At 55.8% G+C, this 26,499-nt stretch overlaps 2 protein-coding genes across 3 annotated transcripts in view; both read left to right on the plus strand.

Moving 5' to 3' along the window:
* The first annotated feature begins 5,509 nt into the window (after positions 1–5,509).
* On the plus strand, positions 5,510–9,327 carry QTRT1 (queuine tRNA-ribosyltransferase catalytic subunit 1). The gene is made up of 10 exons (XM_049788452.1): positions 5,510–5,757; positions 6,162–6,230; positions 6,326–6,464; positions 7,007–7,085; positions 7,235–7,350; positions 8,107–8,245; positions 8,428–8,503; positions 8,588–8,697; positions 8,799–8,886; positions 9,103–9,327. Exons 1-10 carry the CDS (start codon positions 5,515–5,517, stop codon positions 9,307–9,309), a joined length of 1,266 nt encoding a protein of 421 aa, XP_049644409.1. The 5' UTR covers positions 5,510–5,514; the 3' UTR covers positions 9,310–9,327.
* A 2,877-nt stretch (positions 9,328–12,204) lies between these two features.
* The window catches only part of DNM2 (dynamin 2), a 37,241-nt gene continuing 22,946 nt past the window's right edge, over positions 12,205–26,499 (plus strand). For both annotated transcript variants that reach the window (XM_049788460.1, XM_049788461.1), the window contains exons 1-2: positions 12,205–12,461; positions 26,138–26,211. In XM_049788460.1, the coding sequence (XP_049644417.1) occupies positions 12,301–12,461; positions 26,138–26,211 (235 nt within the window). In that variant the 5' untranslated portion in view covers positions 12,205–12,300. The remainder of the gene's footprint in view (positions 12,462–26,137; positions 26,212–26,499) is intronic.

The raw sequence follows: 26,499 nt of genomic DNA on the forward strand, positions 1-26,499 counted from the left end.
GAAGAACATCTACATCGGGAGGGACAAGGGATCCAGGAAGATTTGGTGGCTTAGCTAGTGTCAGAGGACCCGGACCGTGAAGGCTAGACCCTGAACATTGAGGGGGTTAGCGATTTTTTTTTTTTTTTTTGGTTTTTGGGTCACACCGGGCAATGCTCAGGGGTTACTCCTGGCTATCTGCTCAGAAATAGCTCCTGCCAGGCACGGGGCACCATATGGGACACCGGGATTCGAACCAACCACCTTAGGTCCTGGATCGGCAGCTTGCAAGGCAAACACCGCTGTGCTATCTCTCCGGGCCCTGGTTAGCGTTTTTTTTTTTTTTAGACCACGGGGGACATCTGGCAAACTGGGATAACTATAGGACTCCCTGCTGTGGCTTCCAGTCCCTGGAGATGTGAGATCTAGTGATTTCTGGGGTTATCCCCCACTTGCTGGAGGTCCCTGATCCCATCAGAAAACTGTTGGACACTTGGAGCTAGGGAGTTCTTTTACCGTTAATAATCCTTTTTTGGGTGTTTGGGGCATACTAGGCAATGCTCAAGATGTGTTCTAACTCAGGAGTCACCAGCTGCCCTCTTTTTTTTTTTTTTTTTTTTTTTTTTTTTTTTTGGGCCACACCCGGCAGTGTTCAGGGGTTACTCCTGCCTATCTGCTCAGAAATAGCTCCTGGCAGGCATGGGGGGGGGGACGGACGACTATATGGGACATCAGGATTTGAACCAACCACCTTAGGTCCTGGATCTGCTGCTTGTTGTAAGGCAAACGCCTCTGTGCTATCTCTCTGTCCAGCCCACCAGCTGCCCTCTTAAGGCTCTAGTGAACCTAGTATAGGAAATAAGATGTTTTTGTGTTCACCATAGTTTTTTTTTTTTTTTTTTTTTTTTTTTGGGTCATACCCGGCAGCTCTCGGGTTCCTCCTGGCTCTGCTCAGAAATCACTCCTGGCAGGCTCCGGGGACCATATGGGATGCCAGGATTCAAATCACCGACCTGCATACAAGGCAAATAAATGCCTTGCCTCCATGCTATCTCTCTGGCCCCCACCGTAGTATTTCATAAGCTTCCCAAGCAAAGGCAGAAATGGTCCATGATCACTTGCTCTGAACACGCATAGAATGCTTTGCTGTCTCCAGTCGGCCCTTGGCCCAGGGGGCTGAGCTCAGGAGTATCTTTCAGGCCACATAGATGAGAGAAAGCGTGGGCTCAGGGCATGGCAGAAGTCAGCTGTGCAGTGAGATGCTGTACTCAGCAGGGAGGCAAGTCTTCGAGTTGTAAAAGTCTAGTTTGGGTGCCAGCGGAGACAGGTCGCTCAAGTGCAGAGAGGGGTCAGGCAGCTCCAGCAGTGGAAGACTTCAACTAGGAAGAAAAAGACTCTTGGGGGTGCCCCATGGCTGCTTCCACCAGTCAACCATCATGGAGCCAGATGCTGAAAAAAGGCAGCCGAAAGGCCTTAGGGTATCACTGCTTGACTGGATGGGGGAGAAGCCAACAGGACCCCGAGGTGAGTTTTGCAGATCTGAGCCAGGAGCTTGGAGCTTGGCTTGCCTAGGAGAGGCCCTGCCCGAGACAGGCTGACACTTGACTGGAGGGACATACAGAGGAAATTCTAGGAAAATACTGGGAAAGGCTTTCCCAGGGGAATGAGAATACAAACTTCTAAGTAATCCACTTTTAGATCTTTCAAGCAATCGAAATCTCCCCAGTCTTAACCCAGGTTTGGGATTCCTTAATCCGATTACTGGCCCCAGGGAATCTGCAGAGAGCACACAGCTGCACCCCTTGGCCAGAGCTGCAGGGCAGCACACCTCCTTAGGGGAATCCAGGCCTTAGTTCCTTATCTTCCCGGATTTCCTCATTAGGCCCGCCCCTATGCGCGCGCCCACCTGCGATGGCCAATCAGCAGGGAGGTATTTTCCTCGCCCCGCCCCTGGAAGCCCCCAGCTTCCCGATTGGTCCGATTCGCAGCCGGGATTATTATAGCAGGCCGAGGGCCTCCCCCACCGCCGAGACAAATTTTTATTGGTCGCTACTGCAGGCTCCGCCCCCTGGCTTCCCCGGTCTCTAGGCAACGCGGGTGGCGCTGTCCGCTGTGCTGAAATCCAGCGCAGCCCCGTGCTGAGCCGCAGAGCTGCAGGCCCGGTAGAAATAGCCGGGGATCGGGCACGGGAGGTGGGAGAAATGGCCCACATGGGGGTTCAGCTCCATAGGAAGCCTGGAAATGGCCCTGGACCTCCGATCAAACAAGGGCTGGAGGGTCAGTACCTGGGTAGGGCGCTTGCCTCGCCCACCACCAGCCCCGGTGCCATCCCTCCCTCACCAGCCTCCATAGGCAGAGTGGCAAAATTCTGAAATCAAAGTTTGCCGGCCCAGAAACGATCCAAGGGGTTGGTTTCCCTGTGTCGCCGTTATGAATATCATTCATGTTATTCATGCCTTGATTCCAGGTCGGGGATTGTTTTTGTGAAGCTGTATTCGTGGCTTAATAAGCTCTTGGATCTGTTGTTAGGCATAACTTTTGGGGGTGCTCAAGTTAGGAGAATTTAGGTGGTTTATAAAGGATAAGTACCATTTCCTTTTATTTCTTGGCTCCTTTTATCCGTCCAAAACCAGGGAGTGCTTAGAGAGTACTACTGGCTCTGTGCTCTGGGATCACTTCCGGCGAAGCTTGGGGGACCACTGGAGATCAGAGTAGAATTAGCCATATGTAACATAAATGTCTTTTTTTTTTTTTTTTTTTTTTGGTTTTTGGGCCACACCCGGTAACGCTCAGGGGTTACTCCTGGCTATGTGCTCAGAAGTTGCTCCTGGCTTGGGGGACCATATGGGACACCAGGGGATCGAACCGCGGTCCGTCCAAGGCTAGCGCAGGCAAGGCAGGCACCTTACCTTTAGCGCCACCGCCCGGCCCCATAAATGTCTTATTCCTTACGCTATCAATCTGTCCCAATCTTTTTTTTCCCCCTTTTGGTAGAGCTGAGGATCTAACTCAGGGCTTCGCACATGCAAGGTTAGGTATTCCACCACTCAGCTACAAGAGACATCGTTGACTCTAAAATTATTATTTTTTTTTTTTGGTTTTTCGGGCCACACCCATTTGATGCTCAGGGGTTTTTCCTGGCTACGCGCTCAGAAATTGCCCCTGGCTTGGGGGGACCATATGGGACGCCGGGGGATCGAACCGTGGTCCTTGGTCCTTTCCTTGGCTAGCGCTTGCAAAGCAGACACCTTACCTCTAGCGCCACCTCGCCGGCCCCTCTAAAATTATTTTGTTTTGTTTTGTTTTGTTTTTGGGTCACACCCGGCGGTGCTCAGGGGTTACTCCTGGCTGTCTGCTCAGAAATAGCTCCTGGCAGGCACGGGGGACCATATGGGACACCTGGATTCAAACCAACCACCTTTGGTCTTGGATTGGCTGCTTGCAAGACAAACGCCGCTGTGCTATCTCTCCTGGCCCTCTAAAATTATTTTAATTAAAAAAATAAAAATATGGGGCCGGGCGGTGGCGCTGGAGGTAAGGTGCCTGCCTTACCTGCGCTAGCCTAGGAGACGGACCGCGGTTCGATCCCCCGGCGTCCCATATGGTCCCCCAAGCCAGGAGCGACTTCTGAGCGCATAGCCAGGAGTAACCCCTGAGCGTTACCGGGTGTGGCCCAAAAACCAAAAAAAAAAAAAAAAAAAAAAAAAAAAAAAAAAAAAAAAAAAAAAATAAAAATATGGAGCCATAAATAAAGCTTGTTGGATTGTCTGTACTTTTGCAGAAGACTGTGTCAGTAGTGGAGGAGCACATGCTTCATCCCTGTGAAGTTCAAAGTTCCGCCCCCAACATTGTGAGGAGGAGGAGGAGGAGGAGGAGGAGGAGGAGGAGGAGGAAGAAGAGGAGGAGGAAAGAGAAGCCGCTGGGGATTGAACCTGGATTGACCACATACAAGATAAATACTTGCTTTGTCTGCTGTTCTATTTCCCGCCCCAGTCCTCCCCCAAGGAATTTTCCCCCCAAGGAATTTTATTTATTTATTTTTGTTTTTTTTGGGCTACACCCAGCGGTGCTCCGGTTACTCCTGGATCTATGCTCAGAAATAGCTCCTGGCAGGCACCGGGATCCATATAGGATGCTAGAAATCGAACCCCGGTTCCGTCTGGGTCGACCACGTGCAAGGCAAATGCCCTACCGCTATGCAATCGCTTAGGTGCCCCCAAGGAATTTTAAAGCTAAGCAGCTGGGATTTGTTGATAAATCAGACAGAGCTTAAGGACTATACCAAAATTTCTGATCTAAGCTCCTTAAAAGATTTAGATGTCATTACCAAGAAGGGGCACGTTGGAGGGCCAGATAGGGAACATTTGGGGGGGGGTGTCAATCAGCTCTGATTTGGGGGTGATGCACTAAGTTATGCACTGCTGGGTAGGAGAAAGAACTCATTTGGCTAAGTGGCATGCAGGAGGCCTGAGTTTTATTTTCAGCATCACATGATGAGCCCCTAAAGACAGCTAGGAGGGATCCATCCCTACCTTTGAGCTTGGGGTGATACCTCCAATCCCCAGTAGCGCCTGCAACCTACTCCGGAAGCTCTTAGGTGGTGGATTTGGGAGGATTCCCAAATTACGAAAGATTCCGGGACAATGGCGACCTCTGCTGGTGACAGGCTCCATATTCAACCATCGTAAGGACGGTTTTCCTTTGCTTTTATTATGATTACGGGGAGGCAGCCAGTGCTTCCTAAAACCACAGCCACCCACCCTCCTCGCTGCGAGACGTGGATCCCGATTCCAGTCACTTCCGATCTTTGAATAAAGGTAAAAAAAGAAACAGGTCCAGATTATGATCTTCAAGCCTCCCTGTCTTTATATCTAGGATTCCAGGGACCAGAATGACAGATAGACTGTTTGCCTTGCAGAGGGCCGACCCGGGACGGACCCGGGTTCGATCCTCGGCATCCTATATGGTCCCCTGAACCTGCCAGGAGCCAGCCATTTCTGATGGCAGTCAGGTGTAACCCCTGAGTGCTGCTGGGAGTGGCCCCCAAGATACCCCCAAAGAATAAAATAAATAAAAATAAAAATCTAGGATCCCAGGGGCCGGAGAGATAGCATGGAGGTAAGGCGTTTGCCTTTCATGCAGGAGGTCATCGGTTCGAATCCCGGCATCCCATATAGTCCCCCGTGCCTGCCAGGAGCAATTTCTGAGCCTGGTGCCAGGAATAACCCCTGAGCACTGCCGGGTGTGACCCAAAAACCACAAAAAAAAAAAAAAAAAAAAAAAATCTAGGATCCCAGCTTTCATCGAATAAAAACCATGCGGAGAGACTGACTGTGGAGCAAGAATGGGGAGGGACCAGCAAACCCCAAAGCGGTTTGGATTCCTCGCGGCGGCGCGCCGCGGGCACGAGCGCGACGTGCCGGGCCCGAGCCCGTTGCCTTGGTGGCGGGACGCTCCGCCCACCCGGAAGCCCGGGTCACGTGACGCGGTTCAACATGGCGCCGCCCATGCACCCACGTGGTTCCGGCGGCCAAGATGGCGGCCACGGCCAGTCCCGCTTCCTTCGAGGCGGCCCCGCGCATCCTGCGGCTGGTGGCCGAATGCAGCCGCTCCAGGGCGCGGGCCGGCGAGCTGCGGCTGCCTCACGGATCCGTGGCCACGCCGGTGTTCATGCCCGTGGGGACCCAGGCCACCATGAAGGGGATCACCGCCGAGCAGCTGGACGCGCTAGGTTGCCGCATCTGCCTGGGCAACACTTACCACTTGGGCCTGAGGCCGGTGCGTGGCTTCGGGGCGGCCGAGGAGCGGGGGCCAGGCCGTGAGACTCAGATGCAAGCTCTAAAAGTTACTTGATCTGTGCATATCAAGTACCTCTGGTGGCAGGGACCTTAGGCCATTGGTGGGAAGGCAGGAAGGAATGACAGAAGGGCTGCCCCCGTAGGTCGCGTTTTCCCTTAATCGGGTCCTTTTTTTTTTTTTTTTATGATTTTGGGGTCACACCCGGCAGCGCTCAGGGGTTCCTCCTGGCTCTACGCTCAGAAATCATTCCTGGCAGGCTCGGGGGACCATATGGGATGCCTGGATTCGAACCCCCGTCCTTCTGCGTGCAAGGCAAACGCCCCACCTCTATGCTGTCTCTCCGGCCCCTAATCGTGTCCTTTTCCCACCCCTCTTCAACCCAGGGTCCCGAGCTGATCCAGAAAGCTCAAGGCCTGCACGGCTTCATGAATTGGCCCCATAACCTGCTCACGGTGAGGCGGAGTTGGGTGCATATTGGCGATGGGCGCTTCCCCTTTTCCCCCTGTGAGTCCCTGACAGCCCCCTGTGGTGGTGTTCACCTCCCCAGGACAGTGGCGGCTTCCAGATGGTGTCCCTGGTGTCGCTGTCCGAGGTGACAGAGGAAGGTGTCCGTTTCCGTTCCCCCTTCAATGGCGAGGAGATGCTGCTGAGTCCTGAGAGGTCCTTGGAGATACAGAATGCGCTGGGTGAGCCATCTGGGGAGGCCTGGCAGGAACACCCCTTTCCTGTCCCCTGGACTGTGGAGAAGAGACCTGTGCCTGGCCTGCTGTGTGTTTGTGAGCTGAGCGCTCCTTAGCCCTGAGCTTACTCATATTTGATAGTTTCTCAAGGGTAAAGATGCTGGATGGGCGATTCTCCCAAACACTCCTGGGGTGTGGTTTGTTTTGTTTTGTTTTGTTTGAGTTTGGTTTGGGGGCCGGGCACCCTGGCTCTGTGCTCAGAAATCACTCCTGGTGGGTCTTGCAGGACCATAGGTGGTGCCAGGGATGGAACCCTGGTTGACAGCATGCAAGGGAAGTGCCTTCCCCGTTGTATTGTGGCTCAAAGTCCCTTGAGGTGTATTGTGGCTCAGAGTCCCTTGAGGTGCGTTCTGTAAAGCGACTGTAGCTTGCTGAGAAATCAGAGGCAGAGTTCAGATTTCAATCTCTCTGGGGAGTGGGGTGGGGTACCAGCTTGTCCTTAACTAAAGAAGTCTTTCCCAATGACCATACCCTGTGCACCCCTCCAGGCTCCGACATCATCATGCAGCTGGATGACGTGGTGAGCAGCACCGTTACTGGACCACGGGTGGAGGAAGCTATGCACAGGTGTGGGAGTCACAGGTGTGGGGGGGTTCATAGGTGCAGGGTTGTTAGTGTCTCTGTGTGTGCGCACGCCTGCTCAGATACAAGAGGCAGTAGATCCTGTTCCCCCGTACCCTCCCTAGGCCTCAGGACTGACCGAGCCTCTCTCACAGGTCCATCCGTTGGCTGGACCGCTGCATCGTGGCTCACAAGCGACCAGACAAGCAGAACCTCTTTGCCATCATCCAGGGCGGGCTTGATGCTGATCTTCGGGCCACCTGTCTGGAAGGTGGGGCAATTGGGGGCTAGGGGTGGGGTGGGGCTGAGAATGGGGGACCGAAGAGGCAGGCTTGGCAGGAATGAGAGACCACTACTTGGCTGGCTGTTGAAGTGGTCATACTGTATACCCCAAGCCACAAAATTGGAAGAAGGCAGGGGTGTACAGAGGATGCAAATGTGCATCCCCTGTGGGCAGAGCCATCTCCTTAGTGAGTGCCCGCCCCCCCACCCCCGGTATCTCTGGGTGGGTGCTAAACCACAAGCACTTCAGGTATGGCCCTGATAAAGAAACTTGCATGTGGGGCCGGAGAGGTAAGGCGTTTGCCTTTGATGCAGAAGGTTGGTGGTTCGAATCCCGGCATCCCATATGGTCCCCCGAGCCTGCCAGGAGTGATTTCTGAGCATAGAGCCAGGAGTAACCCCTGAGTGCTGCTGGGTGTGACCCAAAAACCAAAAAAAAAAAGAAAGAAACTTGCATGATTCTGAGTCCAAGTCTGCAACTTTCAGCTCAGCCTTGAGGTCTTCCTAGGAGGGACTCGGGGTGGACACGAGGTATCTGGGAAGGTTCCCTGGGGGAAGGTCCAGAAAGATAGGACAGTGGGCACTCTCTTCCCAGTTTCATCCCTGACTTCCCACTGGGTTCTCTGAGCTCATCAGGAGTGATTCCTGAGTGCAGATCCAGGGTGTGACCCCCAAAATAAATGCACGAAAGAAAAACTAAACAGAAGTGAGAGTGTAATTCCTTTTTTCTGTCCCCGCCCCTCAGAGATGACTAAGAGGGACGTGCCCGGCTTTGCCATTGGTGGCTTGAGCGGAGGCGAGAGCAAGGACAAGTTCTGGAAGATGGTGGCACTGAGCACCTCCAGGCTGCCTAAGGACAAACCCCGATACCTCATGGGGGTCGGGTAGGTGAGAAAGAAGGTGCAAGAAGGATTTCTGGGCTGGGGGAAATGGGGGAGGGCATGGAAAGCCTATCCAGGGAGACTAATGGAGTGGGTGCATTGCCCAGGGCTGGTGGAGGGGGGCAATAGAAGTGCAGAGGAGACTGGGGAGGGACCCCTGGCTGAGACCCCTCTCCCCTTTGCAGTTATGCCACCGACTTGGTGGTCTGTGTGGCCCTCGGATGTGACATGTTCGACTGCGTTTTCCCCACGAGGACTGCGGTAAGGCCCTGGGAGGTGCAATTGGGAGGCTGGCTAGTGTGTGTGTGTGGGGGGGGAACAGCATCTGACACCCTCCCCATGCAGCGCTTTGGCTCCGCCCTGGTGCCCACCGGAAACCTGCAGCTGAAGAAGAAGCAGTTCCAGAAGGACTTCGGGCCCATAGACCCCGAGTGTGGCTGCCCCACCTGCAAAAAGTAAGGGACTTGGGGGGGGGGGATTTGGGCCTGGCCTGGGGGTGCTGGAGTTCTCCCCCCGAACACACTGCTGAGCATCCCTCTCATCCCTTGGATCACAGGCACAGCCGGGCCTTTCTGCACGGACTTCTCCACAGTGACAACACAGGGGCGCTGCACCATCTTACAGTGCACAATATTGCATACCAGGTGAGCTGGGAGTGGGCGGGGACCCACGGGGCGGGACTTCTGGAAACAGATGAATCTTATAGGACAGGGCCTGGTGCTTAAGGGGCGTGGCCTAGAGGGGGGAAGATTACATGGTGGGGTCTGGTTGGCTGGAACTTTAGGGGCATGGACTGGAGGGGCGGGTCTATGCTGGATTGGCCAGAGCTGACACCGCCCCTGTCTGTCATCACCTGGTAGCTGCATCTGATGAGCTCAGTCCGCACCAGCATCCTGGAGAAGCGGTTCCCCGACTTTGTGCGGGATTTCATGCGCACCATGTATGGGCACCCAACCCTCTACCCCTCCTGGGCCAGGGAAGCGCTGGCATCGGTGGGCATCACCCTGGAGGAAGCCGATGGAGACAGCACAGGGCCGCGGCGGGAAGGAATGAATGGAAGAAATTGATTGACTCATTTTTTTTTTTACTTTTTTAAAAAATTGTTCTTAGTATGTGTCTGTGCTTTTTCCCGGAAGCGGCCTGGCCTGTCTCGGGTCCTTACCTGGTCTGAGTGTCGCTGATCCCCACCACCACCACCACCCCCAGTCTCCATCCCTCATCTTCATCCTGGAAATCCATGGTGGACGTCCAGCGTGGGAACTGCACCTTTTTTACTTTGTCCCAAGTTCCCCCGACATCCTAAGTTGTGCCTTCTTGGTCCCAACTTCCCCTTTTACAGGTGTGGGAACAGGTTTGGAAGTTGGGGCGAGGCTTGTAGAAAGTCGGGTGGCAGCGTGCAGCGTGCATGATCTGCTCTCCGATGAGCTGAAACCCAGTTTCTCTCTAAACTGGAGTCCTGACCCCTCGTGGGATTATGAAACTGATTGTGGTCTAGACTCCCTCTGTTTGGTGGCAGGGAGGGGGCTATACCTAGTAAAGCTCAGGGTCTATTTGTTTGTTTATTTATTTGGTTTTTGGGTCACCAGCAGCACTCCGGGATTACTCCTGGCTCTGTGCTCAGAAATCGCTCCTGGCAAGCTCACAGGACCATATGGGATGCCAGGTCCATCCTGTGTTGGCTGCACACAGGCAAATGCCTTACTGCCCTGCTATTGCTCCTGCCCCCCGGATTCCCTCTAAATTGAGTATCAGCAACAGGATTCTGACCAACCGGCCAATGGCCAAATATTCGCTCTTAATCAGCAGTGGAATTAATCAACAGTGTTTTTGGCAGCGCATGCCCAGGTTGCATTTTACATGAAATAAGGGTTCACGGGTAAAAAAAAGTTTAAAGGAACCCCAATCTAGGATAGTGGACCCATGCCAGACACTGCTATTGTTTTGTCCTTGTTGCTTGTTTTGGACCTTAGTTTGTCAAGGGGAGACCTGTTCTTAACTTGGATGTTCTGGGGAATCTGAGATGCTGGGGATGGGACTCAAGTACGCATGGTCCCCTGAGTATATTAGAGGCAGAAGTTGCTCAAAAAACAAAAACAAAAACAAAAACAGGTGTGCACCCCCCAAAAGTGAAGGTGCCACAATTTGAGGAACACAAGATTACGACCACTTAGGTAAGTTTGTGTATTCCAGACTCTTCCTAAATATTATCAATATAGAGGACCCTTTACATACAGTTCTGTCCCTTTTCTGTAGCATTATGTACTTATAAGTCAGACCAGTATGTTTTCTTCGATCCATTTTAGAGTTCCTACTTTATTTGTGTGTGTTTCCTTTTATGAGGGTCCACACCCTATAGTGTTCAGGGCTCTTTAGAGCTCTGTGTCTGGGGTGCCATCTAGAGGTGTTCTGGAGATCGCATAGTGTCAGGAACCCCAGATTCCTGCATGCCAAGGCTCCTGGAGCCTTTTCTTTGAGCCATTTCCCTGGTCTATGATCCCTTGATCCTGTTTCTCTCTTCCTTGCTTTATCTCCCAGTCAGCCAGCTTCCCCTTTCTTGCTCCAGCCTCCCTGCTGAGCTGCTTCTCTTTTGCCCATCTGTGGTCAGAGATACCAGCTCATGGCTTCACATCACTTGCATGGAATGAATGACATGCCTTCCTGGGAAGGGGAACAACGGAGTTTTACTGGGTTGTCTGAAAGAGCACTATACCAAAAATAAGGCGACCACAGCTAACATCACTATTTATTATTTTGTGGGGGAGGCGGGAGAGTTGGTGGTGCTCTTGTGTTTTTGCTAGGTGGTTTCTATATTGCTTTAGGAACTAGGCGGTGCCGGGAATCGAGCCCTGGCCCCCTTCATGAAAAGCATGAGCTCAAGCCTTGGGATCTATGTGTCCCTGTCAGCAATAATTTTTTTAAAAAAATTTGGGGTGTCACACCTGGCAGCGCTCAGGGGTTCCTCCTGGCTCTGCTCAGAAATCGCTCCTGGTAGGCTCGGGGGACCATATGAGATGCCGGGATTGAACCACCGCCCTTCTGCATGCAAGGCAAACGCCTTAGCTCCATGCTATCTCTCCGGTCCCCTTTTTTAATTTTTTAACTGAAAACCCAACTACAAACATGTTTATAATTACGGTGCTTAAACAAAGACACTATTATAAAAAAAGAAATTAAAAATAAATCTTCATTTTCCTTTTTTTCCCTCTTTTTCTTCTTTCTCTTGCTCTTGTCAGCATTAATTTAATCTAACCGCTTTTAGAGCCGAAAGAAAATTGGGGCTTACCGCTGTCGAGATGCATCCTGGGATTTGTAGTTTCGGTCGAAGTCAGGCCCTTAAGGCGTGACCGTCATCCCTCAGTCTCACCACGAGGTGTCGCCTTTCTGCTTTTATAAGCCCCCTCCCATTCCGTACTCGAGAACCACTCCAATGGACAAACAACAGTCACGAGTGAAGTCGGAGCTACTTTGACTGACAGTTACAGTTCTCAATCAAAATCTGAATTTTCCATTAAGTCCCGCCTTCCTTTGTCTTATTGGCTGAAGCAACAGAGTGGCGTTTGCCTAGACCAATAGGAAAACTTTAGGGAACTAGGTAGCGTCAGGTGGTATAGGCGTGATCCTACCACCATTGGCTAGCTTTGGTTGACTGACAGAGCTTTCTACCAATAAAATTGGCGAGCTGGACTGCCTTCTGGACCCTCCCACTCTGCTGGGCGGGGTCAACATGCCTTTCCGTAACCCCGCCTCCCGGCCTTGACAACTCGCTCCGCGGTCCTATTGGATTCGCCTTAAAAGCGACACTCGCAGTATCCAATCACGCGGCGAGACGCTCCTGTGCCTCACGCCTATTGGTTCCTTGCTTCGAGTGACAGCGCGGCCGACCAATCAGGCGCGGCGCCGGGCTTGGGGCGCGGCCCTGGGGGCCCGGCGGGAGGTCGCTCGGGTCGGGTGTCGCCGGAGAACCGGATGAGGCGGCGACCGTGAGGCCGAGCCGGGAGCGGAGCGGAGCGGCGAGGAGAGGCGCGGAGGCCCAGGTGGGCCTCTAGGACGGGGCCGCCATGGGCAACCGCGGCATGGAGGAGCTGATCCCGCTGGTCAACAAGCTGCAGGACGCCTTCAGCTCCATCGGCCAGAGCTGCCACCTCGACCTGCCGCAGATCGCCGTGGTGGGCGGCCAGAGCGCCGGCAAGAGCTCGGTGCTCGAGAACTTCGTGGGCCGGTGAGCGCGCGCCGGCGGGATGCGGGCGGGCGGGCAGCCGGAGGGCGGCGGGCGGCGGGCGGAGGCCTAGGGCGGCCCGCCCGGCCCGGCCCGGGAATGGCGCGTCCTGCGCCCGCGGCGTCGGCGCGGTGCCTGCGTGCCCGGGTTCGGGGGCTGGGCGGTCGGGGGACTAGGGGACCTGGAGGCGGAATGACCGGGGGACCTGGCGATCGGGGTACTGGGGGTCTGGAGGCCGGATGATCGGGGACCTGGACGTCGGGGGACTTGGGGATCGGGGTGCTGCGGGGTCGGAAGGCGGAATGATCGAGGGACCTGGGGATCTAGGCGCTTGGGGGGTCGTGAGCCCTTGTGATCGGGGTCTTGGAGATCGGGAGTACTGGGGGTTCTGGAGGCCGGATGAACGGGGTACCTGGGGAACGGGGTACTGGGGGGTGTGAAGTTCCGAATGATCTGGGGACCTGGAGGTCAGCGTACCCGGGGGTCGGGAGGCCTAATGATCGGGGAATCTGGGGATCTGAGTGCTGGGGGGTCGGGAGGCCGAATGATCGGGAGACTTGGAAGTCAGGGTACTGGGGGGTCTGGAGACCGGAGTGAACGGGGGATCAGGGTACCGGGGGGTCGGAAGGCCAAATGATCTGGGGACCTGGAGGTCAGGGTACTTGGGTCTGGAGACCGAATGATCCGGGGTCCTGGGAATCTGGGTTCGGGATCCCATCTCCCGCAGTTTGGGGTACCGCGCCGCCCTCCGGGACACCGGCACTGGGTCCCACTTCTCAGCTGCTCCCAAGGACCCATCGCCTACCGGCCTGACCCGCAGAGTCCGATCTGGCTTGGTTCATCCCGCATCTGCAGCCTTCCTTCCCTGCCGTCGGACCTGCTCTCTTGGGCCGTCGCCTCCCTGCCGCCACCATTTGTCTGTCCATCTGTCCGCCCCGGCGGCGACGGAAGTGGACTTGGTTGTGCAGCCGTCCTCTTCCTCCCCCCACCGGCCCGTGGGGCACCCGCAGTCCTCCGCCATCGAGTTGGGTCCATCCCACCACCACCACCACCACTGGCCTCTGCTCTCTGACCCTCTCTGACTCTTTTTGTCCCTCACCGCTGGTGTCCCGAACCCTTGCCTGGCCTCCACTGTGTGCCTTGGGGAGTCAAAGGGGACCCCTGCCATGGATCAGGGGTAACACCAGGATCAGTGTGTGGAGGGGACATCGGGCCAGTCCCCTCTGCTGGGCCTGCCCATCACGGGACCAGGAACTTGGGACGGACCAAGGTGCCCTTCAGGTAGTGGGGTCCAGACCTCCAGGGACAGCCCGAAGGGGCCTCAGTTTGCCGTCTGTGCTCTGGGTGCATCACCCACTGTGGTTTCCTGGATTCTGGAGGCTGCTGATTGGGGACAGGTCCGCCTACCTTCCTGCCCCTGAATGGGAAGTTTTTGTCTTTCTTTGAAACCAGGACTGTGGTTGTCACTGCTGTCATAAGTGTGTCTTCCCTCACTGTCCCTGGTTTCTTCCTGCAAGGGAGATTCTCCGGGGCCCCTTTCCCTCTGGGCAGTTGACCCTCTAGAGCCCTTTGCCATCCCCCCTCCCCTGTTGAATCGGTTTGATCCTCCATCTCCCTTGGAATCAGTCCCCCCATTAGGAAAAGTTGGTCTCGTACTTTCCCAGCATGAAATATCCCTCTCCCCCACCCCTCTTTCCAGTACCCTCGAGTCTGGGGACTGGTAATAGCTCTAGTGCAATGATGGGACCCTGTGGGGTGAGTGCATGGGGGTGACCACAGCGAGGTCTCAGGAAGGCCTAGCTCTGGACTTCCTGCCCAGGGGACAGGAACAGGGACAGGGCTTGAGTTTAGTCTGCCAGATCCTGCACTGCTGTGTCTCTGCCCAGCACCGCTGCTCACAGGAAGGTGTGGACGGATGGACGGGCTTGGGCCAGGTGTGCTAGTCGGGTCCCCCTGACCCTGCTCTTTCCATCACTTGCTCTATCCCAGTGGGTTGGAATGCTGTACCTCAGTTTCCCGTCTCCCCAGTGTGTGGGGAGCCCTTTTCCCTCATCAGGCTGCGTCCTCTGGTCTCCACCCAGGCTGCTTGGGAGGTGAGTGCAAAGGAAGGGAGAGCCAGGCCTCCACGTCTTACAGAACAGCCTGTAAAGCTCAGAACTTTTCCCTGCTCTAGGCCTGGTCCTTGAGAGGCCCCCTTCTCCAGGAAGCTCTCAGTGCTTGAAGTGAGGCCTGATTTCAGGGTCTGGGAACAGAGAGGAGAGAAACACCTTCGAGATGGTGCTAAAAGGATGCTGATGTTTCTGGGTCTGTCTTTCCTCTGGGTTTTGGGGGGCACCTGACAGGAGTTGCAGGGGCCAGTGGAGTGGGTTGCAATCAAGGGAGGGCTCATGTCCTGGAGGAGTGATGTGGCCCCGGCTGTGGTTTTGTTTGTCTTTGGGATTTCGCATCCTGGTTGGGGTAGCCCCAGGCTCTGTCTCCCACACTCCACCCCTGGTGTTTGTCCACCCCCATTTCAGTCGAGTGACTTCAGACTCCTCTTTGGAAAAGTGGGGTGATGGTGGGAATGTACAGGGGGCCAGCTTGGGTGTGTGTGCTGAGTCCCTGCCCCTCATTCTGGGTCTGGTGGTAGAATTCCTCACTATTTTTGTTCTGGCTATTGGGTCACACCTGCAGTGCTTAGGGTTGACTCCTGGCTCTGTGCTCAGGGATCACACCAGGTGGTGCTTGTGGGAACCCTCTGGGAAGCGGAGGATTGAACCTGGGTCTGGCGTGTGCAAGCAGATACCTTCCCCGCTGCCCCATCCATTGCTCTGACCTGGACACAGCTCACTGCTCAGTGTTCCCTGGTGCTCTCAGTGCTCGTCTGTCACTGATGACCTCCAGCTGGTTGACCCTCTCCCCAACCCCCCCCCCCCCCGGGCATGAGGGAGGAAGGGCCCAGAATGTTTCCCTGCGGGCTTGAGGTTGAGGCTTCAAGCAGGGGATCTCCCTTCCATTTCCTCCTGGAGTTCAGGTCTCAGACACACCTCCTTGCCCCCCCTGCAGCTCTGGCTCTCCTGGTGGAGGGTGATGGGAGTGTAGGTTTGTCAGCTGGGGGGTTGTGGGGCACCTGGCATTGTGGAAGGGGTTCCTGGATCCCATCCTGGACACCTCGGTACAGGAGAGGGAGCTCCAGAAAGCTCCCCAGGCAGAAGCCTCTAGGGAGCAGTTGCTGAGAGCAGGTTCTGGACTAAAAAGCGGCAGGTCCGCCCTTGGGGGTGCGGGTGCGGAGCTGCTGGCTGGAATTTGAAAGACCTGAGATGAGGCCGGGTGCAGCCCCCCAGAGCTGCAGGGGTCCCTATATGTAGCAGCTGTTGAATCTTGCCACTGCCAGGGTGATAATTCTTTGAGGGACCTATGCTAAGTGCTGGGTGGTGCCTGGGCAGCTGGAATCCATCTCCAGGCCTCTGTTTCTGCCTCTGCTAGAAGGGAGTCCTGGTAAAGGATGGAGAGATTGCTTTCGCTGTTTTCTTCTTTTGAATTTTGGGCCACGCCCGGAGATGCTCAGGGGTTAGTCCTGACTCCTCGCTCAGGAAGGTCAGAAATCACTCCTGGCAGTGCTCGGTAACCCTGTGGAATGTCCGGGATTGAGTCGGGATCCAGTCCCGCAAGTCCATGTCATGCATTCTTCCCTCTGTCTTATCCTCTGGCCCTGTGGTGTGTTTTTTTTTGGTTTGTTTATTTTATTTGTTTTTGTTGGTTGGTTGGTTGTTTTTTTTTTTTTTTTTTTTTTTCGTTTGTTTGGGTTGGTTGGTATTTTCTCTCTTCTGTTCTCTGCAGCCCCACCTGCCTTACTTCTGGGGAGTCACACCCCACCGGGCTCCAGGAACCATGCCGGCTGAGGGGTCAGATTCAAGAAACCTTCACCCCTTTGTTCCTTTGTTCTTGTTTGGTTTGGGGAGCCCTTCTTTTCTGATTGTTTGTTGGCTGATTATCTTTGGGCCACACCCAATGCTGCTCAGGGCTTATTCTAGTCAGCTCTGCCCAAGGTTAGGGCCTTACCAGGCACCATTGACCCGCATGCCCCGACTTCCATCCTTCCAGTTCATTTGTTTGTTTAGATTTTTGGGCGACACTAGTAGCCCTCGGGTTCCTCCTGGCTCTGCTCAGAAATCGCCCAGGCTCAGGGGACAATGTGGGATTCGGGGAATCAAACCCAGTCCATTCTGGGTCAGCCACATTCAAGGCCAAACCCTAACACTATGCTCTCACGATGGCCCCCAGTTCTTTTTCTTTTTCAAAAATACTGTGTAGGGGCCGGAGAGATGGCATGGAGGTAAGGCGTTTGCCTTTTATGCAGAAGGTTGGTGGTTCAAATCCCGGCATCCCATATGGTCCCCTGAGCCTGCCAGGAGTGATTTCTGAGCATAGAGCCAGGAGTAACCCTTGCGCGAGGCCGGGTGTGACCCAAAAACTAAAACAAAAAAGAAAATTGTGTGTGCTTGTGTTTGTGTCTATGTGGAGGGTGCAATGAGCCTTGTTTAGGGCACAGCAGACAAAGATCAGAGGACACTGTTGATTCTTTTTTTTGGTTTTTGGGTCACACCCGGCAGCGCTCAGGGAGTAAGTTACGCCTGGCTCTACGCTCAGAAATCGCTCCTGGCAGGCTTGGGGGACCATATGGGATGCCGGGAATCGAACCACTGACCTTCCCCATGCAAAGCATGCGCCTTACCTCCATGCTATCTCTCTAGCCCCACTTGTTGACTCTTGACTTGTTTTTATTTCTCTTTTTGTTTTGTTTTGTTTTGTTTTCTTTTTTTTTTTTTTGGAGGCCACACCCAGCAGTGCTCAGGGCTTACACCTCTGGCTCTGTGCTCAAAGATCACTCCTGGCTCTGTGCTCAAAGATCACTCCTGGGGGCCGGAGAGATAGCATGGAGGTAAGGTGTTTACCTTTCATGCAGGAGATCATCGGTTCGAATCCCGGCATTCCATGTGGTCCCCCGTGCCTGCCAGGAGCAATTTCTGAGCCTGGAGCCAGGAATAACCCCTGAGCACTGCTGGGTGTGACCCAAAAACCACAAAAAAAAAAAAAAAAAAAAAAAAAAAAAAAGCACTCCTGGCTCTGTGCTGGTTGAGTTTTTTCCCTCCCTTCCTGATGGCTCCTTTACTTGGGACAAGACAAAAACAAACAGAAGTGTTTTGTTCTACATTGTTTCCTTTCTATACCACAAGGAAGCTTTTCACATATTCCAAAATTTAGTTTTCCTCTTTCCACCACAAAATTTCCTTCCACCTGGTTTCTTTTTTTTTTGGGGGGGGGTGTCACACCAGGCAGCACTCCTCCTTGCTCTTGGCTCAGAAATCGCTCCTGGCAGACTCGGTGGACCATATGGGATGCTGGGATTCGAACCACCCTCCTTCATGCAAGGCAAATGCCCTACCTCCATGCTATTTCTCCGGCCTCCCCGCCTGGTTTCTGAACTGCCCCTGCTTCAGGATTTGTGTTTCAGTAGCACTTACCCACCCATCACAGCTGACAAGGTGGTGGTGTTTATTATGATGGTGACCGTGACCATGCCGACCCCATGGAAGGCACTAACCCTAGGACCCGGTCCTCCTGACAAACCCCTGTCATCTGGCTCCATGATCAGGGGACAGACCAGATGTGGTGTCCAGGATTGACCCTGCATTGGCAGCATGCAGGGCAAACACCCTACCATTGTGCTATCACTTCGACCCCTGACTTTGTGGTTCTGGTCCCGTCCCCCCCCCCAATAACTCCAATGACCCCAGCCCTTGGGCTTTGCTTCCTGTTGCTTCTTGTCCGTTTTATCTTGCCACCCTGTGATTTCTTGGCCATACAAGGTGGTGTTCACGGCTTCCTCCTGGCTCTGCGCTCAGAGATCATTCCTGCCAGGTTCGGGGGACCATATGAAGTGCTGGGGATTGAACTCGAGTTGGCCTAGTACCTGTGATGTCTTTCCTTTCCTCTGTATTCTGGAGTCCGGGAATGGGGGGGGTTGGCATCTGTGACGGCCTCCAGACTACTTTGGTTCTAGAGGCCCAGAAGGACGCAATTTCTGGTTCTTTTCTGAGTGGCATGGTGGTGGGCAAGTCCCTGGCTCCCCTTTTCCTGAAGGGTGTTGGGGGACCAGGTCCGAGATGCCCCAGCAGAAGGGAGCAGTGAGACTGACTATGGCCAGCTTCCAGCCGAACACTTTCTAGAAAGAGGGTCCTGGGTTCCACTCCCCGGCACTCCAGAAGGTTCCCTGAGCATTGCCAGGTGAGACTCCCAAAAGAATTTAGGGGAAAAAATAGAGGGGACTGGGTGTTCCGGAAGGATTTTGGCAGGGTGGGTGGACAGTGCATGGGGATAATTGTGGGGTGTGATACCCCTGGGGCCAGGCTAGTGGGGTTTCTCCAAGACCCCCCAGGCTGGGCTAGCATTCCAGGGCCCCCCTGGAAGCTTGTGCCTCCCCAGCTGTTGGCTGGGCTCGGAGGCGCCGTTGCCAAGCTCGGTGCCAGCGCAAATGAAAAGGGGCAAATTACAGGCCCTGTGAGTGCCTCCGACACCCTGTCATTTCCTGGGGTGGCCTCCATGCACGTGTGCTGTCATTACGCCTTCATTGAGCTGGAGCTTGGGGGGAGAGAGCACTGCTGGGGGCAGGGGGCTTCCTATCATCTGCCTAGATGTTGGGGAGGATTGTGGGAACACCGCTCTGAGGCCCTGTGTGACCCGGGGGTCCCTGACACTGCCTTGGGGGGCATAATACAAACCTTGGGCCTGGGTGTGGCCCCCAAACTAAAACAAGATTCTGGTCTCACTGGGTGGGTGTGAAGACAAGGGGAGTAGGTACCAGCCCTGATGCAGCCCCCCATCCCCAGACTAAGCCTCACCAGGTGGCCCCCACATCTGTCCTGGGGAGTCTCATACGCCTGTTTTATTTGTTTTTCCCCATTCATATCAGGGCTGTTCTGGGCTCTGTGCTACAGTGATTGGGGGGGTCACTCTCTGGCTCCAGCTGGTTGTCTCCCCTGCCTTTCGTGAGGGGTACCAGTGTCCAGGAGGGGCTTTGGCTGCCTCCCAGAGCGCAAACCCCATTTCTGGTGGGTTCTTCTGCAGCTAGGTTTTCCACCATTGGCCACACCTTGGGATTCCTCTGTTAGGGGTGTTGGCACTTGCTATGGGGGTCCCAGCCTGGGTGTTGGGGACTTGTCTGAGGGGTGCTCCAGAGACAGGCGCTGTCCACGGCATGATCCTGCTGCTCTGGCCCCAACCCCTCACTCTTGCTTTAGGCTTGGGGGGGACCGCTGCTCACGGCAGGGGTGGGGAAGCCTTGGTGGGGCAGTGCCTGGTGCAGACCCCATCCCAGACAGTGGGGGGATGCAGGCCGTGTCCCTCACCCTCTTTCTGGCGACAAACGTCTTTCTCAGCTCCGGGGCTGGCGCAGCCTGATACGCCCTGGCACAGCCGCCCAGAGCGGGCATAAGGCCTGAGCCGCTTCCAGACCTGCTGTTGGCATGCTGGGGGTGGGGGATCGAGGGAGTCCCCTGCACCCTGGCCTATACCTCAGGGTTATCTCTATTGCGCCACTAACTCCATGGAAGTTGGAGTCAGAAGATCAGGATGGTGGCTGGGCAGCTGTCGAGACTGTCACCCCAGACTGCCCCAGACTTCAGGTGTCAGTTCCCCAGGAGGAGAGGGAGCTTTCCTGGGCACCCCTGGTGCGAGCATCTTGCCTAGTCCCTTAGGTCTCTGCTCAGTGTCTGGGCAGCCTCCCACTGTACCACTGTCTCATTTTTGCATGGGACACCCCAGCACACTGCGTCCCGAGCCCATCTCCCAACACCCTGTGGTCTGATGGCTGAACTTTTTCTCTTTTTTTTTTTTTTTGGTTGGTTTTGGGTCACACCGGCGACAAGCAGGGGTTCCTCCTGGCTCTACACTCAGAAATCGTTCCTGGCAGGCTCAGGGGACCATATGGGATGCTGGGGTTTGAACCATCGTCCATGCTGTATTGGCTGCATGCAAGACAAAAGCCCTACAGCTTTGCTATCTCTCCAGCACTTGAACTTTTCTTGGAGCAATGCTGAGGAATGGTTGAGTTACACTTTCACTCCTTTCCCTGCTCTCTGCTGCTTTGGAAGTTTCCAGACTGGGGCTTGTGATAGGCCCCAGGGGCAGAACCTTCCAGAAGGGTGGATGGTGGGGGAGCAACTGTGGGGAGGGGAATTCCTTCCTCCACCTGGCAGCCCCTCCCAGCAGTTCTGTCCTCAGGACTTCACCTGTCCCAGGTCCCTGGCATGCAGGCAATGCTCCCCCAAAGCACCTGGTCCCTCCAGGGTTTGGAATCTGGCCTGGGTGGGTATGGTTGCCAGGGCAGCTGGTTGCCAATGGCTGAGGCAGAGTCAGCTGTGCTGGGTTCATAGGTGTTGTAGGGTTTTTTGACCTAGTGGCCTCTGTAGCTTCCTGTGCTCAGGGGTAATGGAGAGAGGCGCTAACTGGCTTTGTGCTATTGACCAAACCTCCCTCCTTTCTCTTCTTTTCTCCCTTCCCTCCTTTCAAATGGGGGGGGGGCTGACTCTGTGAGCCCCTTTTGCAGGTGAATAAACTGAGGTTCGGGGAGTGATGCTGCACCCCAGGGTATCTCTACAGATACCAGGACGGCTTCAAGGATGATAGGGGCTGGGTCAGGGCTCCAACCTGGCTGAGCTCAGTTTCCCCATCTGAAAAATGGGACTTGGTGAGAGTCCCTGAGGGTGGCTTGCAGCAGCTCCTGTGTGTCAGGGGAGCCGGAGCCTAGAACCCCAACTCTTCCCCCTCTGCTGCTTGCAGAGTGAGCACTGGGACCCCATGGGGAAGCCTGCCCTGGGGTGTGTGTGTGTGCTCTGCTGCTTGCAGAGTGAGCACTGGGACCCCATGGGGAAGCCTGCCCTGGGGTGTGTGTGTGTGTGTGTGTGTGTGTGTGTGTGTGTGTGTGTGTGTGTGTGTGCGCGCTCTGCTGCTTGCAGAGTGAGCACTGGGACCCCATGGGGAAGCCTGCCCTGGGTGTGTGTGTGTGTGTGTGTGTGTGTGTGTGTGTGTGTGTGTGTGTGTGTGTGTGTGTGTGTGTGTCCCTTGCGTGACTCGAATCGGAAGAGCTGTCCCTTGGCCCCTCCACACTGGGGCAGGCTCCGGGAAGGAAGCGCCTGGCTGAGGAAGGTTCTGGAATGTGGGCCGGGCGCCGCTTGGCTGAGTTTCCTGCCGAACATCCTGTCCCGTGGGCGACGGCAGGTGGGGTACATGGGGGTGAGGTCCCAGTGCAGGGATCCCGTGGGCTGAGACACCGGCATCTTGTCTGCATGGTGGAGGCCTTCCCAGACTCCCTCAGCAGTGCTCCTCGCCTGTGTGTTGCTGGAGGTGGGGGGGGGCGTGGAAAGAAGAGAAAGGAAAGAAAAACAGAGGAGAGAGCTGCCCCTTTGCCCGATGGCACAGGGTGTGGCTCTGGTGACCCACAGTGGCCCACAGCAGGGCTGGCCCTGTCAGCTTGTCACTAACCCGACCCCTGACGTTAGACCTGCACAGCTGGGGGAGCACAATGGGAATGGGCTTCGAGTCCCCCTGCTGAGTCCGATGCAGGGGGGACTGCAACCACCGCAGAGGGCTGTCCTAGCTGACCTGACCCTGTGTTGGGGAGCCAAGGCGGCCTCACAGGTGGCAGGTCATTTCTGTACAAGCCCAGAGTCCACTGCTGGTGTGACTCAGGGTACCCGCTCAGGCCTTTTCCCCACTGCAGCTGTCAGCTGAGCCCTGACAGCAGGTGACCCAGTGGGGTGGCTCAGGGCCAAGGGCGGGGCACCCCGGAAGCCAGGTGTTACCTGTTACTTGAGCACCAGAGTTGGGGAGGGTGCACCTGGCCCTGCTCTTACCGGGGCAACGGGGTTGAGCTCTGCACCCCACTCTGCCAGCTGCCCAGCTGTCCTCTGGGCTCTGGGGGCCCCTAGACCTGAGGCTGCTGCTGTAATGGGGGATTGGGAGGGGACCTGGCTGCAGGGTGGCAGGAAGTGTCATCTCCAGCACCCTCTCGGGTCTGCTCACAGGGATGTGCTGGCGTGTGTCTGGTGCATGCAGGCGTGGGTGGACTTGTACACTGTCTGGTTCATAAGGCTGAGGGTCGAGCTTGACTTCCTGCCGAACTGCGGAGACTGTGAGAGACCTTAGAGTGTGCAGGAGGGGTCCCTAACTTTCTGCCGGGCTGGGAGCCCCCTTGGGCCTGACTCTGCTGCCTGTGAAACGGGGGCTCTGACCAAGTAGGGGCAGGCTCCTAAGAGCGGTGAGGGGCCCTGCAGCTCCTCAGCCCTCATGGCTGTTTGGCCATGTTGGGGTGACGTGGGGTCAGCAGGACCCGAGGAGGCCAGCGGTCCAGACTCCGGCCCAGGACACCTCCCCCAGCTCTTGTTTTTCCTGGAAGCGCTTGTTAGAGACCCCTCTCCCCTCTCTGTTCCTGCAGGTTGAGGTCCCCACCCTTGGGAGCTCGAAATCAAAGGGCCCCTGCTGGTCCTGACCTCACCTCAAAGGCTGAACGAAGAGCCTGGGCCTCTGATCTGTGTATACCGGACAGACACACAGATATACACAAACATACCCCTGCCTCTGATCTGCACAGACACACACACACACACACACACACACACACACACACACACACACACACACATGCGCCTCTGATCTACATACACATGTAGACAGACACACAGACATCCACCTACCCACTGCAACCCTGCAGTCTCCCCATAGCAGCCTAGTGAGGTCTGAACCCCCAGGGGTGTGTTAGGGTTTGGGGGGCTCTGAAGGCTGGGGAGGCCCAGGATAGCCCCAAAGAGGGTGGGTCTGCATCCCTGGCTTGCTACCGGGCACTGCCTTCCTTAAGGGAATGGGTGGCCACCCTTGTGTTTACAAGAGCCACTGAGGGGTGCTGGGGTGTCATGGGGTGCCTTCCCACATGGCCCTGTCTTTGCTTCCAGTCCAGGGCCTGTGCCCTGGTTAGCACTGGTGGGCATCTGTGTTAGTCTCGGGAAGGGGCTGATGGCTGATGGCACTGGGTGGGCACAGCAAGGCTTCGGGTCATCTCCAGACCAGAGCTGAAGGGTGCCCCCTGCCTCCCAGCCTTCGAGGTCTCCAGGGTCCACCCAGGTGAGCACTTTGCACAGAACAGGGTGAGGTGGCAGCACCCATCCCGCCTGCCTGGTGTCCCCAGAGGCCAGGCTTGGTGCTGGCGTGGGCAGGGCAGACAGGGCTGATAAGGAGGCTCAGGTGCCAGGGGACCCCAGGCAGGGCCTGATGTCTGGGCAAGGGCCATGGTTGGTGGGTTCAAGCCGGCCCGTCTGGGTTCCTTGGGGTCACCTGAAAAGCTCTTTCTCCGCTCAGGGCTGGCTTGGGCTGGACTCTCCCTCCCGTGCTTACTGGTCCCCTGCAACAGGCAGGCCCATAGAGCTGAGCTGTTTCTGGGGACACTCACCGGGGGCCCTCAGGTGCCTACACTGTCCCATGGAGCTGAGCTGGGTTCAGGACTCATTAACCTAGTCCTGCCAGTAAACCGATAAACTGTGCAGCCGCCCTGGCCCAGCCTTAAGTGGCTGTAGCTGAGGTTCTCAGAACCCCGGTTTGGTTTGTTGTTTGGATTTAAGGCCACACCTGCCTCTGTTATGCTCTGGGATTCGTCCTGGAGGTGCCGGAAGCCTGCTCAGTCAGCGCAGGGGGCAGGTGTCACACTGGGGTCAGCCACTCCTGGACTGTGTCCCTGGGCCATCCTCAGGTCTCTGGGTGCCTTAAGTATATACTTGGGCGCGGGTGGCGCCAGGAGCAGGGCCGGGCACAGATTTTTATCAACGCAGACGGGTTTGGCCTGTTAGGGCCTGAGTGACAGCCTGTGGCCCCATGGGGAGACCCCGTCATGGAAAGACACCAGAAGTCTCAGCAGCTGGAGTACCAAGGGCGGTGACAGGCCACAGAGCCCCCATCTGCCATGATGGACAGCAGAACATGCACTGCTCCCTGGTTTTGATCTCTGGCACTTCCTGGCTCCCCCGCTAACACTGCTGGGGTTCACCCTGTTAAAGGAGGTTCTGGTACCTTTGGCGAGTGACAGGCCCTGCTGTTATTCCCACCCCCTATTTTGGGGGTGGTCACACCCTGTTTGGGGGTGCTGTGAGTTGAGGACCTCACATTCAGGGAGGAAGGTGCTGGAGCCCTTGGCACCCTTCCTGCTGCTTACTTTCTCATCTGTGTCAATCTGTGTGTTTGTGGGGAGTTAGTTGTTGGGGTCACACCTGGCTCTGTGTTCAAGGATCCCTGGGAGGCAGAATGTGGGGCTAGGGAGCCACCATGTCCAAGGTGGGCTCCCTAACCCTATGCAATTTCTGTGACCCATATATTCCCTTCTCTTTTTAGTTTCTTTTCTTTTATTGGTTTTGGGGGCCGCATCCAGCAATGCTCAAGGGGTTCCTCCTGGCTCTACTCAGGGATCATTCCTGGCGGTGTCAGGGGACTCTATGAGATGTGGGGGGAGAGTCGAACCCGGGTTGGCCACGTGCAAGGCAAGCACCTCTCCACTGTGCTCTCGCTCTGGTCTCTCTTCTATTTCCGTCTATTTTTGGAAGTGGGGCCCACAACTGGCAGCACTTGGGTTACTCCTGGTTCTCTACTCAGAAATTGCTCCTGGCAGGCACAGGGGACCATATGGGATGCCGGGATTCCAACCAAGGACGAGGATGGTCCTGGGCCACCCGCTTGCAAAGCAAATGCCCTATCACTGTGCTATTTCTCCGACCCTCCTATTCCCATCTTAAAGGTCTGTTGGGGGGGGGGTGTTGTCCCAGCCTGGAATCCAGCCAGGGGGCCGCAGACCCGCATACTAGTGCCCGAACACTGACTTCCGTAGCAAGGTGCCACTTTGGACCTATCCTGACAGTCTGTCCCCAGGCTCTACGGCAGCATCAGTTTTATTTCCACATGAGACAGCAATGCCGCATCTCTTGCTGTTGCTCAAGTCCCATTCCGAGGCGTGAGGAAATGTCTCCGCAGCCCAGTTCTGCCTGGCAGGGCTCCAGCACCCCTGAAATCCTCCTCCTTCCTGTTTCCCGCCTCTGGAGCGAGCCTGGCTGGCTGGGCAGGAGCCTCATCTCTCCTCTCCCTCCGTTTCCTCCCTGCTGCCACTGTGGCAGCCATGGACGGACGTGTGGGAAAAGGACCCAGCCCTAAGGGGCGTGGGTGACATTATCCAAATATTTGCCAAGGAGAGGCCTTTGGGGTGACACCCGCCCAGGCCAGGCGGCCAAAGGGAATAGATACCGTTTGCCTCTGATCTTTATTTATTTATGGGGGGGGGGGGCATGCCCAGCGGTGTTCAGGGACACTCCCTGGCTCCCTGCTCATCGGTGCTCCCTGGTGGTGCTTAGGTGGTCACATTCAGTGCCAGAGACTGAATCCGGGCCAGCCACCTGCAAGGCCACCTCCTGAATCCTGGACTATCTCCCTGTGCCTATCTCTTGTGCCCCGTCCCCAACCTTTAATGCCATCCATCCCGCTGACCTCAGAGTCCCTGGAGCGTGTACCCTGGGGGGCCCTACCAGGATTGCTGGGCGTGCCACCCAAGGTTGTCCCACTGCAGTGTGACTGCATCGCTGATTCCTGTCCTCTTCCTCCCTTTCCCGCAGCGACTTCCTTCCCCGAGGTTCGGGCATCGTCACCAGAAGGCCCCTCATCCTGCAGCTCATCTTCTCAAAAACAGGTACAGCATGTAGCCCCCCATCCCCACCCCCAGCTGGGCGCCCATAGCTGGAGCTGATGCCTTCTCGCTCCGGGGCACATGTTCCGCCCTGACCCCTTCTTGAGAGTATCAGAGAAGAAAGAGGAAGAAGATATCAGGGTCTTTCCCTCCCCTGCCTCAGCGACCCCCGTTTATTTCTGTTATTCCTCTCAACGTCCAACTGTTTGTGAAGCCCCTGGGGTTCCTTGAGGAAAGCACCTAGGAGTGAAGAAGGCAGTGCTGGGGGCACTGAGGCATCTGAGTGTTGGG

The sequence above is a fragment of the Suncus etruscus genome, chromosome 15 (assembly GCF_024139225.1).
Source record: "Suncus etruscus isolate mSunEtr1 chromosome 15, mSunEtr1.pri.cur, whole genome shotgun sequence".
In the NCBI taxonomy this organism is placed as follows: domain Eukaryota; kingdom Metazoa; phylum Chordata; class Mammalia; order Eulipotyphla; family Soricidae; genus Suncus; species Suncus etruscus.

Coding starts and splice junctions, on each gene's coding strand:
- QTRT1 (XM_049788452.1), top strand. CDS start 5,515: ATGGCGGCCACGGCCAGTCCCGCTTCCTTCGAGGCGGCCCCGCGCATC. Junction 5,758..6,161: donor ACCACTTGGGCCTGAGGCCG/GTGCGTGGCTTC, acceptor TCTTCAACCCAG/GGTCCCGAGCTGATCCAGAA. Junction 6,465..7,006: donor GGAGATACAGAATGCGCTGG/GTGAGCCATCTG, acceptor GCACCCCTCCAG/GCTCCGACATCATCATGCAG.